Source organism: Bactrocera neohumeralis, chromosome 5 (genome assembly GCF_024586455.1).
Source record: "Bactrocera neohumeralis isolate Rockhampton chromosome 5, APGP_CSIRO_Bneo_wtdbg2-racon-allhic-juicebox.fasta_v2, whole genome shotgun sequence".
Lineage (NCBI taxonomy): Eukaryota > Metazoa > Arthropoda > Insecta > Diptera > Tephritidae > Bactrocera > Bactrocera neohumeralis.
The window spans coordinates 62,741,279-62,764,343 of NC_065922.1; the positions used below are offsets into that span (position 1 = coordinate 62,741,279).

At 35.2% G+C, this 23,065-nt stretch overlaps 2 protein-coding genes across 5 annotated transcripts in view; one reads left to right on the forward strand and one right to left on the reverse strand.

The window, feature by feature from the left end:
* The window catches only part of LOC126759436 (flotillin-2), a 418,004-nt gene extending 405,883 nt beyond the window's left edge, over positions 1–12,121 (reverse strand). For 3 of the 4 annotated variants that reach the window (XM_050474239.1, XM_050474238.1, XM_050474236.1), the window contains exons 1-2: positions 11,965–12,121; positions 11,079–11,299 (exon numbers count right to left, since the gene is read on the reverse strand). In XM_050474239.1, the coding sequence (XP_050330196.1) occupies positions 11,079–11,127 (49 nt within the window). In that variant the 5' untranslated portion in view covers positions 11,128–11,299; positions 11,965–12,121. The remainder of the gene's footprint in view (positions 1–11,078; positions 11,300–11,964) is intronic. The other variant, XM_050474237.1, reaches the window with a different exon arrangement.
* Positions 12,122–14,117: 1,996 nt separating this feature from the next.
* LOC126759458 (serine/threonine-protein phosphatase 4 catalytic subunit) lies at positions 14,118–17,637 on the forward strand. Its single transcript, XM_050474282.1, has 3 exons — positions 14,118–14,438; positions 14,819–15,876; positions 16,452–17,637. Exons 2-3 carry the CDS (start codon positions 15,083–15,085, stop codon positions 16,579–16,581), a joined length of 924 nt encoding a protein of 307 aa, XP_050330239.1. The 5' UTR covers positions 14,118–14,438; positions 14,819–15,082; the 3' UTR covers positions 16,582–17,637.
* Positions 17,638–23,065: the final 5,428 nt, after the last annotated feature.

Sequence of the window (23,065 nt, forward strand, 5' to 3'; positions counted from 1 at the left end):
GAGCCCTGCGTGCAAATTGTTGCAAAATTAGAACAGATGTAAAACAGCTAAAAGCATCAGAAGCGAAGTTCAAGAATTAAACGGAACCGAAATCAGTACGCGAACAATACGACGTCGCCTCCAAGAAGCCGAACTAACTGCCTGTTGACCTGGCAAAAAGCCACTATTAACGGTAAAAATGCGACAAAAACGTCTTCAATGGGCGAAACTACACAAAAAGTCATATTTTCATATGATTCCAAAATGAATGTCATACGTTGGCAGAATAGTTGGTGAACGTTTCAATAGTGAGTGTATCAATGGATGTTTTTCCTATCATGGTGTTGGAAAGTTGACCTTGATTCATGTAAATGTTAACGCCATTAAATACCAACAGATCTTACAGGAAAATCTGGTCCCTTAAGATGGTATTCTAGTCCAGAAATTTAAAAAAATAGACATTTTTTTATATTTTCAAAGTTTAACTATTCAAGAATATGTGTACAAGAGGATTTTTCTAAATTCAAATTATTTTCGGAGATATAGGCATTTTTCTGACCCGGCATCCAAACTGGTTCGGCCGGAACTAATCGAACAAAAGACTTTACGCGAAACTTTAAACGCGTTTTTCTCAAAACTGACTTTTTCGGAACGATACCTACGATTTCTCAGGTTCTACTGGACCGATTTACTTGAAATTTTTATAGAGTCTTCTTTATAGGTTTATGGTTGGAACTAGCCCCATTCCCAAAGTTTTATTTTTATTTTTTTTTTAAATTCGAAATAGTCAGAAAAAGTGATCCAAAAAAACTTTTTTTTTCAAGCAGTCGCCATTTTGTGAAAAAAAATTTTTCCCACTTTTCCGTAGTTCCGGCCATTGCGACATTATTCTAGATTAATAATATTTTTTTTTTGGTTTCAGATAACTAGGAGGGTTGAAATCACCCCACTTCGCCAGCTCATAATTTAAGAAATTTTTTACTTTTTTTTAGTTTTTAATTTTTTTCTGTACTCTTCTAAAATTAATAAATAACTAATAAAAAATGGATAGTAAAAATATTAATTGCCTTTTTTTACGACACTTTAAAAATTACCTGAAATTCATGCTTCTAGACCAGAATACCCCCTTAAATGGAAGAGCGCATTTCCTAGTATATGGACAACATACATTTTCAGGATGATTCTGCGTTATGTTATCGAGCCAAATCGGTAAGTAACATTTTTTTATATTTTATAACCTTATAAACATTTCATTTCAACAAAGACATGGATAATATACATTTTAATTTTTTTCAGATAAAATTTTTCTTAGCAGAATTGGGTGTTTATCACTGGACTGGCCTGGGAACAGTCCTGATATAAACTCCATAGAAAACCTTTGGCATATCATGAACGCGCGGATAACCAAGAAGAGGAGACCAAGTCTTGATTGTACTGTCTGAAGTAAGTAATCGCTTAGAAGCGGCTATCTTTGGATAAGAACAGAACAGGGGAAGAATTGTGTGTCATCAAGAAAATGCCAGGGCATACACAGTCGTGACTCACCAGAAGCTACAAGAGCTTGACTGGGAGATTCTTATAGATCCACGTCACACTGCGGATCTTGTAGCAAGTAAATACCTGTTTCTGTCTATGGCGAATAATTCGAATTATTCTATCTTAAAAAGAACCTTTAATCTCATTTTAGCCTCAATCTAATTTGCGTGGAGGGTTATAGGGATATTCAGAGTGTTTAATATAGACAAACCGCCGTTATAATAGAGCCTAGCGACCGCAAAATTCACTCTGAAGGAAATTCAAAAGTTTTTACAATTTAATGGACAGCAATTTTAATTTTTTCGACCATATAAATAATGTTGTATGTTATCTTTAAAATGCCTAAGTAGTTTTTAAGCGAAAAAATTCAGAAAATTAAGGATGAACAAATTTTTGGATTATAGTAACGTTCGCTTCTCTCCATTTGTTTTGTTTTTGTGTTAGGCGAAGTAGGCTGCGATGGTTGGAATATTGTCAAGTGTTTTTCAAAAGTCAATTCACCATAGCACTCTTTTTGGCTTGTCAATACTTCGTTTTCGATAAGGTAGTAGTGTAGGTGAGTGATCACACTTGTAAAAAAAAAAACAAAAAACAAGCCTCTTATTATCATCGTTTACCTAGATATCTCATTATATTTAATATTTTCTTATTGTGTTTAATAATCGTCTAAGAGTGCATTACACTAGAGCGGTTAAAACAATGGCTTTGTGAATAAAAATGTACTCATTTACATTAATGGTAAATAGTCAAGTAGAAACATCAGAGCAAATGATAAAAAGACATCAAAACTCTAAACGGAGCCAAGCAATATACATACAACTGCTCTAAATTTGCACAATAATATTCAACGCTTACATTTATGTTTATTTAAGTGCGAAGATTACGCAAAGGTCGTCTACAAATTCGACTTACCTCAATTATAAAATAACTATAAGCAGATGCACAGCGTATCAATGTTAAGAGCATTATGTAACAACGATAATAAATGTTATATTAGAAAATGCTAAGCTTAACAGCGCTGTAAAGTGAATTGATGATTTGCGCTGTTGTCAAGGGATTAGCTAGCAGCGCGTACTCGTATCAGAAACTTTCAATTCAGTTGAGCTCAATTTTGTATACCCTTGCAATATCTTGCTACAGAGAATAATAGTTTTTTTTTTTTGTTTGCTGAATGAAAAGGCTGCGTTTAAAAGGTATAAGATTTTGTAGAGGGATAAATGCCCGAGGCGGTTTTGACAAAACATTTAATTACGTCGCAAATACTTGCACCATACAAAACCTTTGATATTTATTTAAAAAATGCGACAGACTTATAAATGAAAATGACGACAAACAAGAAAAAACGTTAACTTCGGCTGCACCGAAGCTAATATGCCCTTCAAAGATGCATTTCTTTTAGTAACTATGTGTGTAGTTTGTATGGAAGCTATATGCTATAGTTATTCGTTCTGAACAATTTTTTTGGAGATTATATTATTACCTTAAACAGTAATCCATGCCAAATTTCGTGAAGATACCACGTCAAATGCGAACGTTTTCCATACAAGCCCTTGATTCCGATCGTTCGGTTTGTATGGCAGCTATATGCTATAGTAATCCGATCTGAACAATTTCTTCGGAGATTACATTGTTGCCTTAAAAAATAATCTATACCAAATTTCGTGAATATATCTTGTCAAATGTGAAAGTTTTCCATACAAGAACTTGATTCCGATCGTTCAATTTGTATGGCAGCTATATGTTATAATGGTCCGATATCGGCAGTTCCGACAAATGAGCAGCTTCTTGAAGAGAAAATGACGTTTGCAAAATTTCAAAACGATATCTTAAAAACTGAGGGACTAGTTCGTATATATACAGGCAGACAGACGGACATGGCTAAATCGACTCAGCTCGACTGATCATTTATATATATACTTTATAGGGTCTCCGATCCTTCTTTCTGAGTGTTACAAACTTCGTGACAAACTTAATATACCCTGTTCAGGGTATAAAAATACACAAGGGTCTAATCAGCAAATTAGGAAATAATAATTATAAGTAAAGCAGTAACAAGCCTTCCGGTTATATTCGGGTGTAGCAGAAGATTTTATGATCTTGCAATCTGCAAGGATCAAAGCTGGAGAAAAACCTACTATGTGGGCAAAACTTTATAATAAAAAATGTTGCGAAAGAATTCAACTTCGTGAAATCATAAATTGATTCAATCAAATTCGGAATCTCATTAATTTAGTCTTGTAGTAACTTAATTTTATTGAGAGTTGTGTGATATAAACTCAACGAAGAGGCTAAATTTAACATAACGTTGATATGGATATCCTCAACCAGAAAATTGAAGTTTTTTTATATTAAGGATATGAGGTTAAGACCAATTCTATTCATATTTAGTGGTAAACCACATAATTTTCAAGGATACTTGTCCATTCAGTTTCATTAAAAATCCTAAAGTCAGAAAATATTAAATATGATATATGGGGGCAGAGAGGCTTGATTCCTCTAACGAACATTGCTCAGGTATAAATATTTAACTCATATACTGATCGACATATTCAGCAGAGTGTTTGTTATAATAACGAAAATCATTAAAGGAAGTATATTGGGTTTTGGATAATTATTATTGACCGATATATATATGGCATAAATCTAATCCGAAGTTTGAAAATCTTATATTAGGCATATGAGAGATAAGAGGTAGCATTGAACCACCTTTATCTATTTTTGCCATTATCATTTATTACAGAAAGAGATGAGGTCTGAATTTCATTTCATCCGCACTATATAAAGAGTATAGTCAATCGGAGATTTGAAAATACTGATATTAGTTGTATGGGACTAGTGTAAGTTTTCACCGGATTTTATCCATTTTAGACACAAGATACATCGTTATTTTAAAAACACGCCTACTCAATTTTATTAAGATAACTCAAGCATTGGTGAAATATGCAGTACAAAGTCAACCGGAGTTTCGAAAATCTTTCTGTTAGGTATAGGGGGAACTTGAAAAGTTATAGTCCGATTTTGACAATTTTTAGACCTAAAGTGGCATATCTGAAAGGCACTATTTGTTCAAAATTTAAGAGTGATATATTCTTTAGTGCTTAACTTTTATACTTAAAAGTGAAGGAATCGAATGGCATGTCAATTTCTGTTATATGGGGAAGAGGGCGTGGCTGTACTCCGATTTTGCAAGTTGTCACTCTGTATACTCGGATAGGTCCGGAGATATGTGACTTCCTTAAAAGTGGTGGAGCCACGCCCATTGTCCAATTTTACACCGGCTCCTATAAGGCTCTTTTGTGTAGTTACTGATGTATTGCTTTTAAAGTAGTTTTTCAACAAAAACCGTTATACGAGGAGTGGGCGGGTTATCTTCCGATTTCATTCCGACTGCCGTAAGAGCTGTTTGAAGGATTTTCCCTGTGCAAATTTGCGTCATATAGCTTAAATGGTTTGGGAGATATGTTTGTTAAACCTATTAAGGGAATAGGCAAGGCCCTTTTCAAGAAATGTAAACATTTTAGAACTAGCAGAATTCCCACACTCTCGATCCACAGTTTTTTTCGGTGCTAAATCAACCGTTTGGACCAATATATAAAGGTAGATCATCCGTAATAGTTCTTATGAAAACAAAATAAAACTTGTTACTCCCGAGGTCGTTCAATCATTTCCCAAGTCTAGCAGACTTCCATCACCTCACAGCCCCACAGTTTGGTCTATATTTACGTCAAAGAGGTGAAACCATGAACTTTCTTCGAAAAGTCTTTTCTAATCATCCGTATAGTTCCAAGGGCTTGATACTCTCTCCTCTAAAACCACAAATTTAAATATTACAGTCGATGGCGTTGACTGATTTTAGGTGTTACACTCGGCAGCCTGTGCTCCTTCACTTCTCACGTGCGCGCCATTGCTGGCAAAGTACAGAGCAACAACAAAATCCTCATATTCTTTAGCCGCCAGCTCTTCGGGACAGGACAAAGAAACGTTGTTGGCAACATGCAAAACAATCGGCCGATCAAAACCTACGCTGCCCAGATATGGTCGCCTGGATGTCACCTATTGAACACTTACATGCATGCTTCCGGTCAAGGAACATAATGCACTCCGCTCCAAGTATGCTGCGAATCCCTGCAGTCATCTATTTGAAGCGCAAAACAAACATACGTCAAGCGGGCAATAAGTCCCCGGATTACTCTAACCACCCCTTTGCAAGATCAGCCGATTTTACAACAGCGCAAGTCGTTCTTCGCTTGGCGCCAATTCTAGATTCCAAACGAAGTTGGTCTTTCCAACGGAGTGGAGGTCTTCCTATTCCTCTGCTTCCCCCGGTGGTTACTGCGTCGAATACTTTCAGAGCAGGTGCTGTCTGTCTTTTAATTCGCTGAACTATTTCAATGTCCTCGTATATCTCATAAAGCTCATCGTTCCATCATATACGATATTCGCCGTGGCCAACGCACAAAGAACCATAAATATTCCGCAAAACATTTCTCTCGAAAACTTGTAATGTCGATCAACAGTGACGTGGGAGTCAAGTGGCGAGTGCGACAACAGGAGATATTTCGTCTTGCTCTCGTTCACTACCAGACCCATTTGCTTCGTTTCCTTACTCAGTCTGAAGAGAGCAGAACTAACGGCACGGATGTTGAGGCCAATGATATCAATATCATCGGCGTATGTCAGCAGCTGTACACTCTTATAGAAGATTGTAGCGACTATATTAAGCATTGCAGCTCGAATTATTTTCTCCAGCAGTAGATTGAAGAAGTCGCACAATAGAGTTGCCTTGTCTGAAACCTCGTTGGTATCGAACGGTTCGGAGAGGTTCTGACGAAGCTCTTGGTATTGTCAACGTCAGTTTACACAGACGTATTAGTTTTGCGGGGATACCAAGTTCAGATATAGTGGCATAAAGGCAGCTCCTTTTTATGCTGTAAAAAGCAGCTTTTAAATCGACATAGAAGTGGTGTGTGTCGATCGTATTTTCATCCGACTTTTCCAAGATTTGGCGCATGGTGTATATATTTTGTTAATTGTTAATTTTCTAGGCCTAAAGCCACACTGATAAAGTCCAATCAGTTTGTTTACGGTGAAAGTCAATATTTCACACAATACCCTCTATAGAACCTAGTGTTGAGGAGGCCTATCCCACGGTAGTTGGCGCAGATTGCTGGGACGTTATGTGGATTGAACAGAGCACACTTAAATTTTAATCGTCGCGCATGCTTTCGTCCGACCATATTCTACAAAGAAGCTGATGCATGATCCTTATCAGTTCTTCGCCGCCGTATTTGAATTGCTCGGCCGGCAATCCCTCGATGTCCGCCGCTTTGTTCATCTTCAAAAGGTTAACTGCTATTCGAACTACTTCATGATCGGGATCACCGTCTCCTGATGTTATAAGTAAGTGTTCCCTCAATAATTTTAGTATGCTCTGGGCTTTAGTTTTCTTAAATGCACTTTAAAAATATTTGCGGCATTACCAGATTACAATCTGCATTTGTTTTGCTCCAGACTCTATACCTTACAATTTGTATTTCAATCATATCTGCAGCGATGATTATGACTTCAAATTTAGATATAATTAAACATATGTACATATGTATACATATATATATACATATATGTCTGTACATATTGCATGGAGATGAATGGTAAAATTGTCAAAAATATAAATGATGTCAACGGTTAGTTGACAGTGGAGTTGTCGTGAGTATTAAATTTCACAAAAGCATCAACTCGAAGCCTCACTCCATTCATAAATATTATTAGCTCATGTTATTGATATCATATTCCTTAAAAAAGACAGGACTTTGCAATTCACCAAAGCAGCTTCCGCAACCCTTGCATTGTAATATTGATCTACGACACAGCCACGTTGAGGATACCACTTAGTTCATATTTCTCACCAGACAGTAGGCATATTGATAATGAGCAGACATGATGAGCATTATCTGCATTAGCCATCGAACGCATGGAGGCCAGACAACCCACAAAATAAATTAGCAAACCACCCCACTGCAAGCACAACCACGACGAGCAACGTTTGTGGCGCCATAGGCCTGCAGAGAAAGTTACTCATATTTCGCCTTACAATATCGGGTATTTTTGTTTACAAAATAGCAAATCATATTCGAAAGCAACGCACTCACTTGTTCTGTGTCTTTGTCTTATTGTGGCTGCGTGATTTTTTGCTGCATTATCTGCGAAGGAACCCTCCGCTTTCGTTCCTTGACTTCAAAAGTTTTTCAACCCCTGTTGTCGTGTGCTAGTTAGTTGCAGCCACCGGCGTGTTTTAGGTGAATGCACTGTTATATAGAGTGGTGTTGTTGTGAGTCCTTATTGTATGTACAAAATCGTATGACCCTTCTAACTTTGTAGCTGTTATTGTAGTATTTCATGGCTGTACCTTGGCAAATTCGTGCGGCATTGAGCCTATTCGCCACTTTTCTGCTTTTAACATGTGGAGGTAAGTTTCCGAAGACTATAATAGAGGGCATTGCTTTTGACAAGCACCGTTAGGTATTTATTTATGGAAATGTGTTTTGATAACTTTGTTGAAAATATTGAAAGAATTTACGAATAAATAGTAATTACTTAGTGTAGCAATAAACATAACCTTAAAAAAATCGAAAGGAGACTTTTGCAAGCCAAACTTTCTTTGGAGTATATTCTGAACACATTTATTCCCAAGTAAAAAAGGATACGTTTGTCACAAAAACTACTACATTCCGAGTTTGTGGTATTTATAGACCTGGTATCAAACTGTTGCAAAGTGCTAAATTTGTCTTTGACAGAGTCGGATTCTAAGTTACGTTTTTACTTTCTGACAAATTCTTTACGAAATGCTTTAAAAATATTGAAGTATTATTTAGTACTAACACGTTTTGCTAGAAGAAGCAATGGGTTCTCAGCTGTAATTGAAAGGAAGAGTGCCTAAAATTAACAGTTTACTCACAATTGAAAACGACCCCGCTGAGCAATTCCCACAGCAACCAGTTCTAGGTTTCCGGAATTTACCAGGATTTTATCCGGCCAAAGGCAGTTAATTCAAAGATCTAACTCGGTTTGAATCGGTAATCGAAAAATAAATATTTTCTTCACCAAACCTACTACCAGCCGGCCGGATCTATATCATCTTGATTGATGGATGAAAAGGCTCTATCCAATAACCATCCTGTTGGGTGTAACAGATGCAACAGATGGAGCCTTTCAAGGTCTTAAATCCCAAAAAGTTCCACTAGGCAGCATGACTCCCAGTCTCATCAGCCCCAACTCAACTTGTGCGCTCGAAACTAGATAGGCTAAGTGCTCAGTCTTTAAATGCATTTTTCTCGAAATTGTGTTTTTGAATACGGTTAGCAAGATTTCTCGAGAACTTCTCAATCGATCTTCATGAAATTTTACAAAGTTCTTTGAGAGACAATTCTTAAAGACTTCGACGAAGGATTTTTTTCGATTACAACTATTTGAAAAAAAAATATCGCGAAAATTTAATTTTTTTTTGTAGAAATGTCTGTCAAAAATTCAATTCCCAGTTGTTTTCCGTTGTCCAAGTTCTAAGTTATGATTTTAACTAAAAAAACGGAATCTCCAATTGGCGCCAAACAGCGAAGAGGAAGAACGATTGGCACGCTGTTATAAACTCGGCTACAAACGCGTAAGTAATGTCTACGCCAATAAAGAAGAAGAAGATATATATAATTACGTTTATATGGTTCATAGTATATATTTATGTAATTGCAGCCGTTAAGTAAATCACTTCGAGATATTTCCTTAAACCAAAGCATGAATCACACATGCCTCTAAAATTGCGTAGATATGTATTTAAAACATATGGTATGCATGCAAGTGCATTGAGTTGACTTGACTTCTTGATTAGTAAAAATCATAAATATTATAAGCATGAAATAAATTACAAGTGGCAATTAAGCCTTGTGCAAATGAAATCTGATCTGGATTACGCTGTTGAGTATACAATAGATTATTTATAGTTTTATTGATATAACCGTACAGAGAACGCGCAACCATTGTACATAAATTAGTACTCTGATAAGATAAGCGGCGTTAAGTGGTTAACAAATCATAGTCAAACGCTATAAAACTTGTGCACAAACAGATATGAATGTGTATGTTTTGCTAGCGGGTTCTTAGCATTTGTTAAACTGCGACCCCCCATTGGGTCAAATTTTGCAGGTTTCACTATAGTTGTTTACAGTTTTTATTATTCATAGAATTCATAGAAAAATCCCCGGCTAAGTTTCAACTAAGAAATAATTATACACTTTATCGCATATAATGTCACAAACATATGTATGTACATACATATGTATGTATATGAGCAAAGTCAGAATGTGATACATACATATGTATATCTCTCTGTTAATCGTCACAGCAAACTTGTTTTCTGGATTCCATACAAACTAATGTATTTTTTATCAGTTGAATAATAATTTTAATAAAATTTCAATAAAATATGGATTTTTGTAAAAATACTTATGTACTTAAAATGAGCACCTAGTGGTTCCCCAAAGGTGCAACCAATAAAAATCCTTTGAAAAATCTAAAATAATGATTTTTAAGAAAAACCGACAATCAAAATTTTGAATGAATCGGAGTTATCAGGCTTTTAAGGATTAACAACAAGTGAGTTCGGGTGCCATTGAACTTTTAGACTCTTGCAAATTACAAGAATAATGCTGATTATTTATATACACACATATGTATGTATGCATATAAAACCCTATATCTAACGATTGGTTTTAAGTGATACGTACAACTGTTAGTTGAACAAAACTAATATAATCTGTAGCAACATGTTACAAGAGTATAAAAACTCATGCAACCAACGTCAGTTTACAAAACATTCCTAGGAACTAAAAATATCAAATAAAACGGGGTTGTGTTTATCTTAAATGCTGACGAACGTTAATTCGAGGAATTAATTGTGGTTCACCACAAAAGTCGGATACTATCGCATTAGCAATGTGGTTTTGTAAAACTTCACTTCACTATTGCTACTAAATTAACACACATTAAATAAAATAAATATTTGTTTTAAATTCTTATTCGTCCTAATATGTAACAATGTGTTAGAATTGACCAAACGGTTGAAGTTATAAAGTAAGCAGCAAATGAGAAATGAATACAAAAGTTTTGCGCCATTTTATTGATTTTTTTTGCATTAATATTATTGAACCTGCACCATAGTATTATACATGTGCATATGTATGCATACATACATAGATACATATGTATATACATATGTATGTATGTATAGTAAAGCCGGCTCCATCCGTTTTGTTATACATATGTGCATGTATTGTCAGACTGACGGCGCTTCACATTTCCGTTTGCTGGCACGTTTTTTATTTTTTAATTGCATATACGTTATAATTATTTACATACATATGTACATTTCGTTAAGACAGAAGCAACTTTTGTACACGTAATCCTAGCGAAAAAGCCGGTATCATCTCAGAACAATTCACCAAAGGCAACGCAATATGTAAGTTCGTGTTATTATATACTTTGTTGAATTATGATATGAATGTTGCTGCACTCACCTGAAACAATTAACGCCTCATTTGGTCCAGTCGTATGAATGTTACCCATCTTAGCTTATTCCTTATTATTGATTCTCTCTAGGTGTTGGTAGATTGAAATTATATTGTATTTTAAGTTGAAGATCGCTTTAATTTTTTAATTAAATTGCACAAAAATACTTTTCTATTAATTCACTGACACTATTTCACAATGATTATATACGGTGGGACAAAAGGGAAACCTAAACATAAAATTATAAAAAAGAAATGTAAAAATAAAAAATATGTATTCTGGATAATAAAAATATCTACATACTAATACGTATTTATATTTGATTTGTTTTGGCACAAAAGCACACAGAAAAAAGTATTTTTGTCAAAATGCACTAACACATGCAATATCAAGATATCGCTTTAGAATACCGCATTAAGTTGATTTAATAAAAAATTCTCAGAGGCACTTAAAAAATTAAACACATACATATGTATATTTCGCAGGCAGCAGCGCTACACAAGAACAACAAATACGTGGGGTGTTGGGTGTTCGATGATATAGAACTACGTCATCCTATGCATTGAAACGCCATGCCATTTGCAATATGTATTAATTGGAACATATTAACTGATGGCCACACAAAATTTCAATTAAGAATTGCAAATTAACGCTTTATATATGTATCTACTAATTATCAAAGTCATTTGCTCATTTGATCTGTGTAAAATTAGAAATAAAAGTACTCATTTTGCGAAAGAAATGAGAAAAAACATTTTCCTTAAAAATTCTAATTGGAATTCGGAAATTTCAACCACTTTGCGTTTGTTTTGTTTTTATTCTTCTTTCTTTTGATGCTCTGCTAGCGCCCACGATTTTCTTATCACATTCAGTTTATAAACCGGTAACACTTACTTTTTCAGCTATTTTCACAAGTTCACTTTTTTCTTAACTATTTTGATACTTTTTTTTTACTTTTGCTTTTTAACCAACAATTGACACTCTCAGCACACAAATATACGTAAAACACGACCGTACTATCTCAACACTCGACTGCTACCAACTGCTACTCACACAGGCGCGTTTGTGGATGGCGCGCCTGAGAAAAATAACCGCTCCGTCCATGACGTCATCGAACACAATCCACACAACAGGCTGCCAACTTTACACACTAGTTTTATTAGAAGTTCTCTGCTTTTTGAAGAATGCAAGCGTATTTAAAAAATTAATATGAAAACTGAATTCAATAAAAATTTATTTGACATTAATTTTCCCGTTGATTTACATATAATGCAAAGTTTTTTATGGAATTACAAATTTGTTATATTCCACTAGAAACGAGTTGTTTGTGGGTTGCCCGAATTTAAAAGAACAATGAATTTGAATGTCTACTATCAATCTTTGAAATATAACGTGAGAAATTATCTAGACTGAAATCTTAGGTTAAGTTGAGAATTTATACAATACATTTATTTATAGTCAGTTCTTTGTAATCAGTGAGTCCTATGCACTCACGTAATCACTTAGCCGTGGTTATCTACGGAAGTAGATGCGTAAGAGCTTTCCACAAAACAATTTCCCGAACAAAATTGTGTGACCTATTATTAAAGTTAAAATAAATCCGCATAAAAAGAATGAAAAGTCTCTAATGTTCTTGCCGACATCATAGATTTCTTGCTACAACTGATTTATAAATTAAAAATTAAAAATTAGATTAGATAAAATACTGGTAGTCAAAGAGCACAGATCGAATTAGTTAATTCAGTTATTGGAAATCATACATTTCCTCCGTTTTCTCTTGTGGCGACAAAACTTGGTAAGTCTTTATGAAAAAATACATCTTTCTTAGCAGTTAACAGACAAACTGAAATCGAACAGTCCCATCAGCAGGTTTCTTAACATTTTGGTATTACTCTTTCATTCTAATGACTAGTTTACATCAAATTTTCCTCGTTTTTCGTGACAGTTCATATTTTAACAACGAAACGGAGAAAACATAGGCTATGACAAAATGACTCCCTGCTTTCCGTGACTCTCCCTACTAAAACAGCGACCACTTCTTGCCAAAGCATAAAAAGATGAGAGTTCCCCAACATTTCGCTACGCTTTGATGTATTTTGCTTCGTAGGTAACCTACTAAAACAAAAACTTAAATCGAACTTTTATGTCACAGCAAGCTTCTAACACGAAGCGAAGAAGAAGCTCTACTTGGATTAGCCATTACTCAACATTTTGCTTCGCTTTAAGTAAAAAAAAAGAATACATCGAAATTTTCTCTCCAAGCAAAAGTCTAAAAGAATGTGAAGGAAAATTGTGTATGTAACAGCCAAAAAACCATTTTGCTTTTTGATGCGTCTATAAATTTCTGTCTGTGTTGTTTCAGAAAACAAAATGCAAATAATATTCTGAGTATCTATAAAATACAATTTAAGTAATATATTTTGACGCAATAAACATTTTCAAAAGGTTTAAGGGATCGTCTCAGTGTGAACCTCCGAAAAATCACTCATTTTCGCAATTTCTTTTTTCATGTTTAAATTAATTAATTGGTTCGGTTTTTTCATAAATAAATAAATTCATGACGAATACAAAGTGATTTTCTATGTTTATATATTGGGTGTATAATAGTTAAATAAATTGTTGAAATGACACTTAAAAAAAGGTCCTTTACGATGTCCACGATTGCCGCCGCAATTTTGATCTAAAACAAAAATTTTAAAAAGATTTATAATCTGTAGGAAAGTCGCTACCGCGTTATGGAAGCTTTTTATTTTATTATTCACCAACAATAAATGTTGGTGTTTTGCTACTTAACTAACTGGCTACACACTAATTATTCTTCCAAATATGTCTGGCAACATTAAAATCATAGTATGATATTCGATATCGAAAAATGCGAAAACAAAGGTAGGAAATAATTAAATGTTACCGTATCTCCTTTTATTAATACTTTTATGACTCAATATCTCACTAATTCAACAAAAACAGTAAATTTTAGCGGTGCATTTGCGTGGTATTAAATTTGTTCATTAGCGAACATTTGTATACACTTGTAGTTATATTAATATAACAAAAAAGAGTTGTAATATTCACATAACTTGTTATAGCTACGAATTATCTGGCAGCATTTGTTTGGCGAAAGAAGCCAACAAGCGCGGTGATTTTCATGATTGTGGACTGATATTAAACACATTCTAATTACAATTACAATAATAAAGTAATAAATAAATAATAAAAAGTATAAAAAACATTAAAGAGCAGCAGTCAAATTTTGCTGCATTGTTTCCGTTTCGGGTGGAGGTTGTAGGATTGTGTGCAACTAATCTTGTTCCACCAAGGAAAATCGGTATAAAACGTGAGACAACCGCTGCAAAATATACCAAAAAGAGGTAAGTAGTAAATGTAAATTAAGAAAACACAAATGGGCTCACGGACTTATGCTGCTATCGAGGTCGGTGTAAGTACCTCCAAGTGGTTTAAATGTTTAGTGCATTGTAATTGTGCTAATAACAAGTTTGTTAGGTTTTATAATAAAAGTTATTGCAACAACGAGACGTACAACTAAGTATTCTTAAATTTTTTGGTAATGTTCATTACATTAATGTTTCTTAAATGCAGTTGGTAATTCGTAAAATTAGTTAAATTATTAAGTGAAGAATTCAGTTTTAAATTCATTCTCTATACTATTTACTCTAGTTACACATGCATTTAACTTTCACTTAACGTCTCTATGTGCCTAGTGTATGACTAACAATATTGTTTCTAACAGAAGTTGCTTAACCAAGAGCAGCTGCATATCTTTTGGAACACATGATTACTGCCCAACTTTGAGAACCAACGCAACCAATACCTAACCACTTCCAATTTTTCGAACTTGCTACAACAAAAACGCCACAAGATCACCATCAAAACTCCGCAACACTTGACAGACTCCTCAGCCGCCTTGAGCAGTCGTAACAACAACAACCGTAGTTCCAGTTCCTCTCCTGCAACAGCAACACATTTCTCATATTCAGCATCGAGCAGCAACAGTATGACCGATTATAGCGATTTGGATCGCCAGATTGAGCAGCTGAAACGCTGTGAAATAATCAGAGAAAATGAAGTAAAGGCACTATGTGCCAAGGCCCGCGAAATACTCGTTGAAGAGGGAAATGTGCAGCGTGTTGATTCGCCAGTCACAGTGTGTGGTGATATTCACGGACAGTTTTATGATCTTAAAGAATTATTTAAAGTTGGTGGTGATGTACCCGAAAAGAATTATCTATTCATGGGAGATTTCGTCGACCGGGGTTACTATAGTGTCGAAACATTTCTGCTGTTATTAGCGCTTAAAGTACGTTATCCAGATCGCATCACATTGATACGTGGCAACCACGAATCACGCCAAATCACACAAGTTTACGGATTCTACGACGAATGTTTGCGTAAATATGGATCGACGGCTGTTTGGCGCTATTGTACCGAAATCTTTGACTATCTCAGTCTTTCGGCTATCATTGACGGAAAGATATTCTGCGTGCATGGTGGCCTGTCGCCTTCAATACAGTATTTAGATCAAATAAGAACGATTGATCGCAAGCAAGAGGTACCTCATGATGGACCCATGTGTGATTTATTATGGAGTGACCCTGAAGATCAGACGGGTTGGGGCGTGTCACCACGAGGAGCTGGCTATTTATTTGGTTCAGATGTTGTGTCGCAATTTAACCGCACCAACGACATTGATATGATCTGCCGCGCCCATCAATTGGTCATGGAAGGATTCAAATGGCATTTTAATGAGACTGTACTAACGGTTTGGTCGGCGCCGAACTACTGTTATAGGTAAGTCAGATACAAGGGGTTAGGTGTTGTCAGGGGCAGGAAAAAAATGACAATTTTAAATAACATTTCTTTTGTCAGATGTATTTTATAAAAGTAATAACAACACACCATTATAGGTTTTGACATGACTTTACCAATTTGAAAACAAAAATCAAATTTTCAACCAACCAGTTCCAACCTAAACTAGTTGCGGTGACCATAATTATTCTTTGGTAACTCATCTAAAATCAATCCGATAAAATAAAATTAATTTTGCTATTAAACAATCTGGTGCCTGATCTATTTTTTTTAATTAACAAAATGGCGCCCTCAGCAATTTTTTTATTTTTGTTTTAAAATGATCGATATTAAAAAAATTCTTCGATCAGCCACTAATTTTTCTTGTTAAAAAAGATTTATAAATTTCATTGAAATTACCTTGTTATAGTGGTAAACAGTTTAAAAAATATAGTTGATCATTTGAAAAAACAGCGATATTTCGAAAATTCTGACAACCCCTAACACCATAACTTGTTATAGCTACGATAAGTGAAATTGTGTTAAGTCATTTGTTAATTATACATTTAATGTTGCAGATGTGGAAATGTGGCAGCAATTTTGGAATTAAATGAGTACCTGCATCGAGACTTCGTCATTTTCGAAGCCGCGCCTCAAGAAAGCAGGGGTATACCATCTAAAAAACCGCAAGCCGATTATTTCCTCTAAAAAGCACTGGCAATCTGATCAAATTACTGGACATCAACTCAAATTGACATTTTGCGGACTAACTAATGCAGAGAAACGTTTATACGATATTGCACTGGAGGGAATATCAAATTTCCGGACCTGTTTAGAAAACAACTAGCAACATTTTGTTAGTATTTTTACTTCTCTTAGCCTATTTTACTTTAAGTTATTTGAGCGTACTTCCTATGTTAGAACAAAAATCCTCTTTTATTTGTCAACACACACTTACCTTTGGAGCATTCATTTAAACAACAAATTCAACCTACTGCCCGTGTTATGCTTGAGTATCGAAGTTTTCAAACAAATCGAAAATAACGTTGGCGCCCACGGTTAGTTAAAGCGGTGTATGTTTCCGATTACTCAGTAGTATATACATACATAAACAAATTGTGCGCAATTTATACAAAGTTCCATGATATTGAAATATGTATTGCTGAAAGTCGTACCATAATAATAGTAATTTCATATACCGATATCATTTTTTAAATAAGAATTAAAACGTATAGAAAGTAAAACCTTGAATGTATTGTAAATTGAAAGAACAATATCGAGAAATTACGTCACATGAGTAGTGCAAGGAGATGAAGCTAAATTTAGTCATATGTAACTGCCACAGCTCGTAATTTGTCTCACTTTTTACTGAAAAGGCGTTTTTTCCATTCAGCGCCAGAGACGCCAAAAATAAAAGAAGTGAAATCTGGTGTAAAAATTGTAGTTTTGTACAAATAAAACACACAAAAACAAAACCAAAATTACAAAGAACTATAAATGCAGGAAATATTTTACAATTTTGTTATATGAGTCTTACAAATGACGCAGTGTAGTTTGTGATTTATCAGAAAACAACTTGCGGCCCTGTCAGTGGCGTGACACTCTTATGATGCTAACTGGCGACGTTCCGTAAATAACACAATATTTTTCAATTAAATGTATCAAGACTCGAGGATTGTAATTATAGTGTTGATTATTATATTGTGAACACGATGAACTAAAGTAAACGCAAGCCGTAAAATTATATGAAATAAATTTAAATAAGCATAAGGACTAAAATAAAAAATATTGTTTCTATTTACATAATTGTCAAGTACTGTATTTGGTTGACATTTTGGCGTCGTGTAAGCGATATGCAAACAAGCTCATATTAAGGATCGCGATCGTACTTTTATATTCGTTACTTGATTTAATTTTCGTGAGAATAAAATTTTTTTAATCATTCTTAATGTTATAAAAATTTAAAATTTCATGGTTGCCGTGTTTCTAGCAACAGACTTACATACGTAATATTGCATATATGCAATATCATGCAGCAAATCTAATGTCAACAATAATGGCTTACACTGGTGGCCCTAGTCAAAGTAGGAGAGCCCTACTAGCTAAAGTAAGTCAGTCAACACTGATGTATGCGGCCCCTATATGGGGAAAAGCACTGCGCCAAAAAACAAATGCCAATAAGGCAAAGGCAGTGACCAGGCTATGCGCCATCAGAGTGGCCTGCGCATTCAGAACGGTCTCACATGAAGCGGTATCCAGTATCATATTTGGTCTTATGCCTCCGGACCTAATGGCCTCAGAGTTACGTAGAGCTTACCTAAAATCTAAAGCTATGAATAGGCGTCTAACAGCTGACGAGCGAAAAAAGGAGAGACAGGTTAGCCTCGAAGAGTGGCAAAGGCAATGGAACGCGGCAGAAAAGGGAAGATGGACGCACAGACTCATTAAAAACATATCAGCTTGGATTGAGAGACAACAGTGGGAGACAGACTTTTATCTGACGCAATTCTTGACAGGCCAAGGCTGTTTCAGGGAATACCTGTACAGATTCGGCCACGACGATGACACAAAATGTTCATTCTGCAGCAGTGCCAACGAAAACGCCCAGCATATCTTCTGTTCGAGATACGTAATGGAGAGAACTACCATCGAAGGAATAATAAATCAAAGGATGACGCCTGAAAGAGTGGGCCGCAATAGCGATCCATGAACTCAGGATAAGAGAACGACAGCGAAGAAGCTTGAGACGAAGTAATACCTAACGGTGGTCCCGCAGGGCCAAATACAAGCTAACGCAGCCGGAGTTAAGGATTTAGTACGTAGGCGCACTGCCACGCAAGTCCAGTAAAGTTAGATAATGCTAATTGGGCGTGATCCCGAAAGAGGTGTATCTTTAGCGGGCAATATGAATCGTGCATGCTGCCTGTCTAAGGGAGTATCTTTTGGAAGATTCCCCCTCCGACACAAAAAAAAAATAAAAATCCAGCAAATCTAATAAATTTACAAGTAACTTACTGAACGGATATGCTCTTTATTTTATTGAATAAAAATGGACATACAGTAAACTTTTGAATATAAGGAATAAGTTCACTAAGTAGGCCTATGCAAGGACAGTTAGACAAAGGCCTGTGATCAATTAGTTGACTTTGTGAAGTAAAAGGGTTTTGATCGCCGTAATATTGCTCTGAGATTTCAGTATTTCTTTTGATTCTTTAATTAATAGTTGTGGAATCGTTTTTACTGTTTTTCTTTGTTATTTTCTAAAGTTTGGCTTGACTATAGATGAAAAAACTGAGTGCAACAAAAATGAACGAAATCAAAAGGCTTATTCATTTAAACACAACACAGAGAAATTGCAAGACTCCTTGGTGTTTCTGTAGGCGTGATTTCAAAAATAAGACAATCAATGAGCCCTTTATGCGTAAAAACCACTCCTGGACGAAAGCCAATTTTGAATACCACCCTGGAAAGGCGCACTGTTAGGCAGATAAAGTTTGGTGTGCATAAGAATGCGGGCCAAATCAGACGTGATCTCTCCCATAGGAATGGAGTAAATGTAACAAGTGAAGCTATAAGGAAGAAATTGCGGAAAAACGGATTCCACGGACGTGTCAAAATAAAAAAAAACACTCTTGACAAAACGACACCGTAAATTGAGACTCCAATTTGCGAAAAAATTTAAAACCTACACCCAAAATGACTGGATGCAAGTCATATGGTCCGACGAGACAAAAATAAACCGTCTGGGAAAAGATGGGCGTCAATGGTTTTGGAGGAAACCCCGAGAACCTTTGACTAGCCGTATTGTTCAATCAACGGTCAAGTTTGGAGGCGGTAATGTAATAATGTGGGGGTGTATGAGGATGGAGGGGGTAGGAGAGTACGTTAGAGTTGCCGGACGAATGGATGCCAACCATAATGTCAATATCCTTCAACAAGGTTTGTGCAAGAGTCTGGAAGTGTGGGGCAAGAATCTGTCGGATGGCATCTTCCAGTAGGATAATGATCCGAAAACACTTCTGTGTAGCTAAAGCTTGGCTACAAAACAACGGTTTTGAAGTACTCGACTGGCCCCCTCAATCGCCAGACCTCAACCCAATCGAACATGCTTGGGTTAAGGTCAAGCGTGCGATTTCTAATGCCCAAGGAGAGTGTCAGAATCTTGACGATTTATGACAGAAGGCTAAAAATTCCTGGCAAAATATTAACGGAGATTTCTGTAGGAAGGTGGTCGAGTCCATGCCCAAACGAATTAAGGCAGTAATCAAAGCAAAAAGGGGTCATATTAAATGTTAAGTAAAAAATCGTTTATGTCAACCAATTGATGAAATGTGCAGCGGAGACATTTTTTAAAATTCTATAAAATCTAGCAAGTTTTTGAAAAACAAATGTGTTAATTTTAATTTATTTCTTTTAATTGTTTTGTATATACATAAAATAAAAATGGATTGCCATTACAAATAAAAAAGTTGCAAGCAAAAACCTTTTTCTGATACCCAGGTGTGATCAAATAGTTGACATATGTAATTTTTCGAAACAATTTCATGCTTTGTTGAAACATAAATTAATTTCACATTTTTCGCCCTTACCATACGTAAGTATTAGGGTGCTTAAAAATTTTTTTTTGCTTTTTTTTTTTGATTTTTTTTTTCAACTCTTACCCCTCAAATGTTAGTGATTGCAAACAAAAATCCTCCCTCAAATCCAGGCATGTAGCTTAACTCTAAGGAACGCTATTTTTTTTTTTTTTTGGTTCCTGTACATTTCACATAGGACTCTTCGTTTTTTCATTCAAATTAAAATTTCACCAACTAATTTTCGTTTCTCAAAAACAAACTTTAAAAATTTCTGCGATTTATTCTTAAATGCATGATATTGCACTTATGCAATGCTACATTATAACCCTTGCAAAATTAGTTCAGATGAAGACCGAATTTGTTATTTGGGCAAAAAAAACTCTCTAAACTAATGAGAAAGGATTATATATAATTAAACATTCACAATAATTCACAAAAATAAAAAATTTAGCAAAAGATTTACTCTTTACTACCTTATACTCAAAAAGCTCAACAATATTTGCGAAATTCTACCAAAGGAGAATAGTGATAACGTACAATTTTCTTTTGGCGAAAATATAACTATAAATTGAAAAACGATGTAGCTGCCAGATCGACGAGAAGTTTATGCAATGTTAACTTCTCGTACATATGCAATTCTATCCCTTTCAGACCTGAGAAATTAAAGTTTACGGATTTTAACGCCGCTTCCATCCGGAATGCAATAAAAATAAGAAAAAAAAAAAATATCCGAAGAAAAATTCCAAAAATTCATATTTAAAATAATATTCAAGTACATTGATTTAAAGCGATCATTTTTTTTGTGTGGTACTCCTGAAAACAGTTTTTATTTTTGCTTAGGCAGAGAAATACATCGTATTTGGAGCATTTTATTCTAGTTCTGCTTGTACATTCTTTCACGCATATCCGTGGTTTGTCACATCCATTGCTCTGGCCAGTGATCATACCGATCAGTACGTACATCAATCGGAGGATCAGGGTCTTTTCTTTTGCAGCTGGCTCTGCTGTTGATGTGCAATGGAACAGGTGGATGAGGCCTTTCAATGAATTTATAATTTCGCCGAGCTATTTAAAATTAAATAGGTCTTTAATATTCTTTTTCGTGCCCGTCTTTAGTGCATGGGCTCTGTACTCTCTCCATGCATTGCATACTGCTATGTCAATCAAATGAAAAGTTGTTTTTACAGTCCATTTCTTCGTTTTTATAAAAATTCTGTAGTGTTCCATTGACCGATTCCGCCCATTTTAGCGTTGTAACGCTTCACGATTTGAGGGCATGGTATTAATGTGTTAACTTTATTTTAACCACCTTTGTACCATCAACTGGGTCTTTTCATTCTGTGGATACTATAAAATAAAATTGTATCGCGCCATTTAACGCAATACATTACCTTTCAAGCAAAAACTGTTATCTGTCTCCTCTATTCATATTTACGGTCTAATGGGAAATCCATCCTCCGCAGGCAATCGGTTTAAAGCTAAGTAGCCTTTATGCGAGTTCAGCCAAACGGAATTGGTAAAGTGCCTATCAAAATAAGAAAACTCCCTTTCGGCAAATGTTTTGTCAATTTGATGACAATAGAGGCCAAGGCCCAAGCCAGTTCAAAAAAGTTCCTTTTGGAATATTTTAAATCGACGACGAGCCCTTCTGGAAGTCGCAAACAACAAGGTTCTTAAGACCTACAGGTCTCGGTTTAATTTTAACGTCGCTGGACGCCCTTCCTGTAAATGTCATTTGCTCATCAATCGAGATATTCCGTAATTTCTGTTGCTAGTGCTTGGCATCGAATCTAACGCATCTATAACCAAATCTAAACAGTTTCTTTGTCGGAAACTGTAAGTATCAACAAAATGGATTGTTCTAAATGTAAAGAATTATCTGGTCATCGCGTTTTTATTATTTTGCTAATCCGAAGCCTTCCGACCAATAAATCCGGACTCTGGGGTAAGCTAGGCAACCCATTATGATATGGAGTCAATATAGATTTTTAATATCGCAACAGTAGCATTGACGAACATCCATGCTGAGATAAGTGATACTTATTCGTGAAAAAACGCGGCGTTTTGAAAATGATCTTCATCCCAAGCAATCTGACTCGGATAACCGCCCATTTTCTCTCATAGTTTGTGGTTCATATCATCATTTGAAATCATTTTAAAGTCAGCATCGGAATTTTCAATATTTGGAGAAGTTGAAGCACGTCCTCATCAAATTCAAATTGAAATGAACCTGGAATGACACAATTGTGCAAATGAAAATGCGAGTCAATTTTGAAGCGCACAATTGTGTTCCTTTTTTCAAACTTGTTCAAAACACTTATATTTAATTATAATTTTTAATTCACAATATATAGTTTATTTAATATTTTTCAATACACATTTTTGCAAAACATCAAAACTAAAAATACTGCATAAAATTTATTTCAATTTTTTTTCCATTCTTGACAACAGTTTGAACACTTCAGAACTTTAAATTGACAAAAACGATACAAAAAATCCAGATCGTTGAGAACCGTTAAAATTGGCATAATCATAAGGGTCTTACATATGCAATTGTCTTATTGTATTGAAGGTCTGAAAGGGCTATGCAACAAAGGGTTAAGTTTTGCCACGGC

Coding starts and splice junctions, on each gene's coding strand:
- LOC126759458 (XM_050474282.1), top strand. CDS start 15,083: ATGACCGATTATAGCGATTTGGATCGCCAGATTGAGCAGCTGAAACGC. Junction 15,877..16,451: donor GCGCCGAACTACTGTTATAG/GTAAGTCAGATA, acceptor TTAATGTTGCAG/ATGTGGAAATGTGGCAGCAA.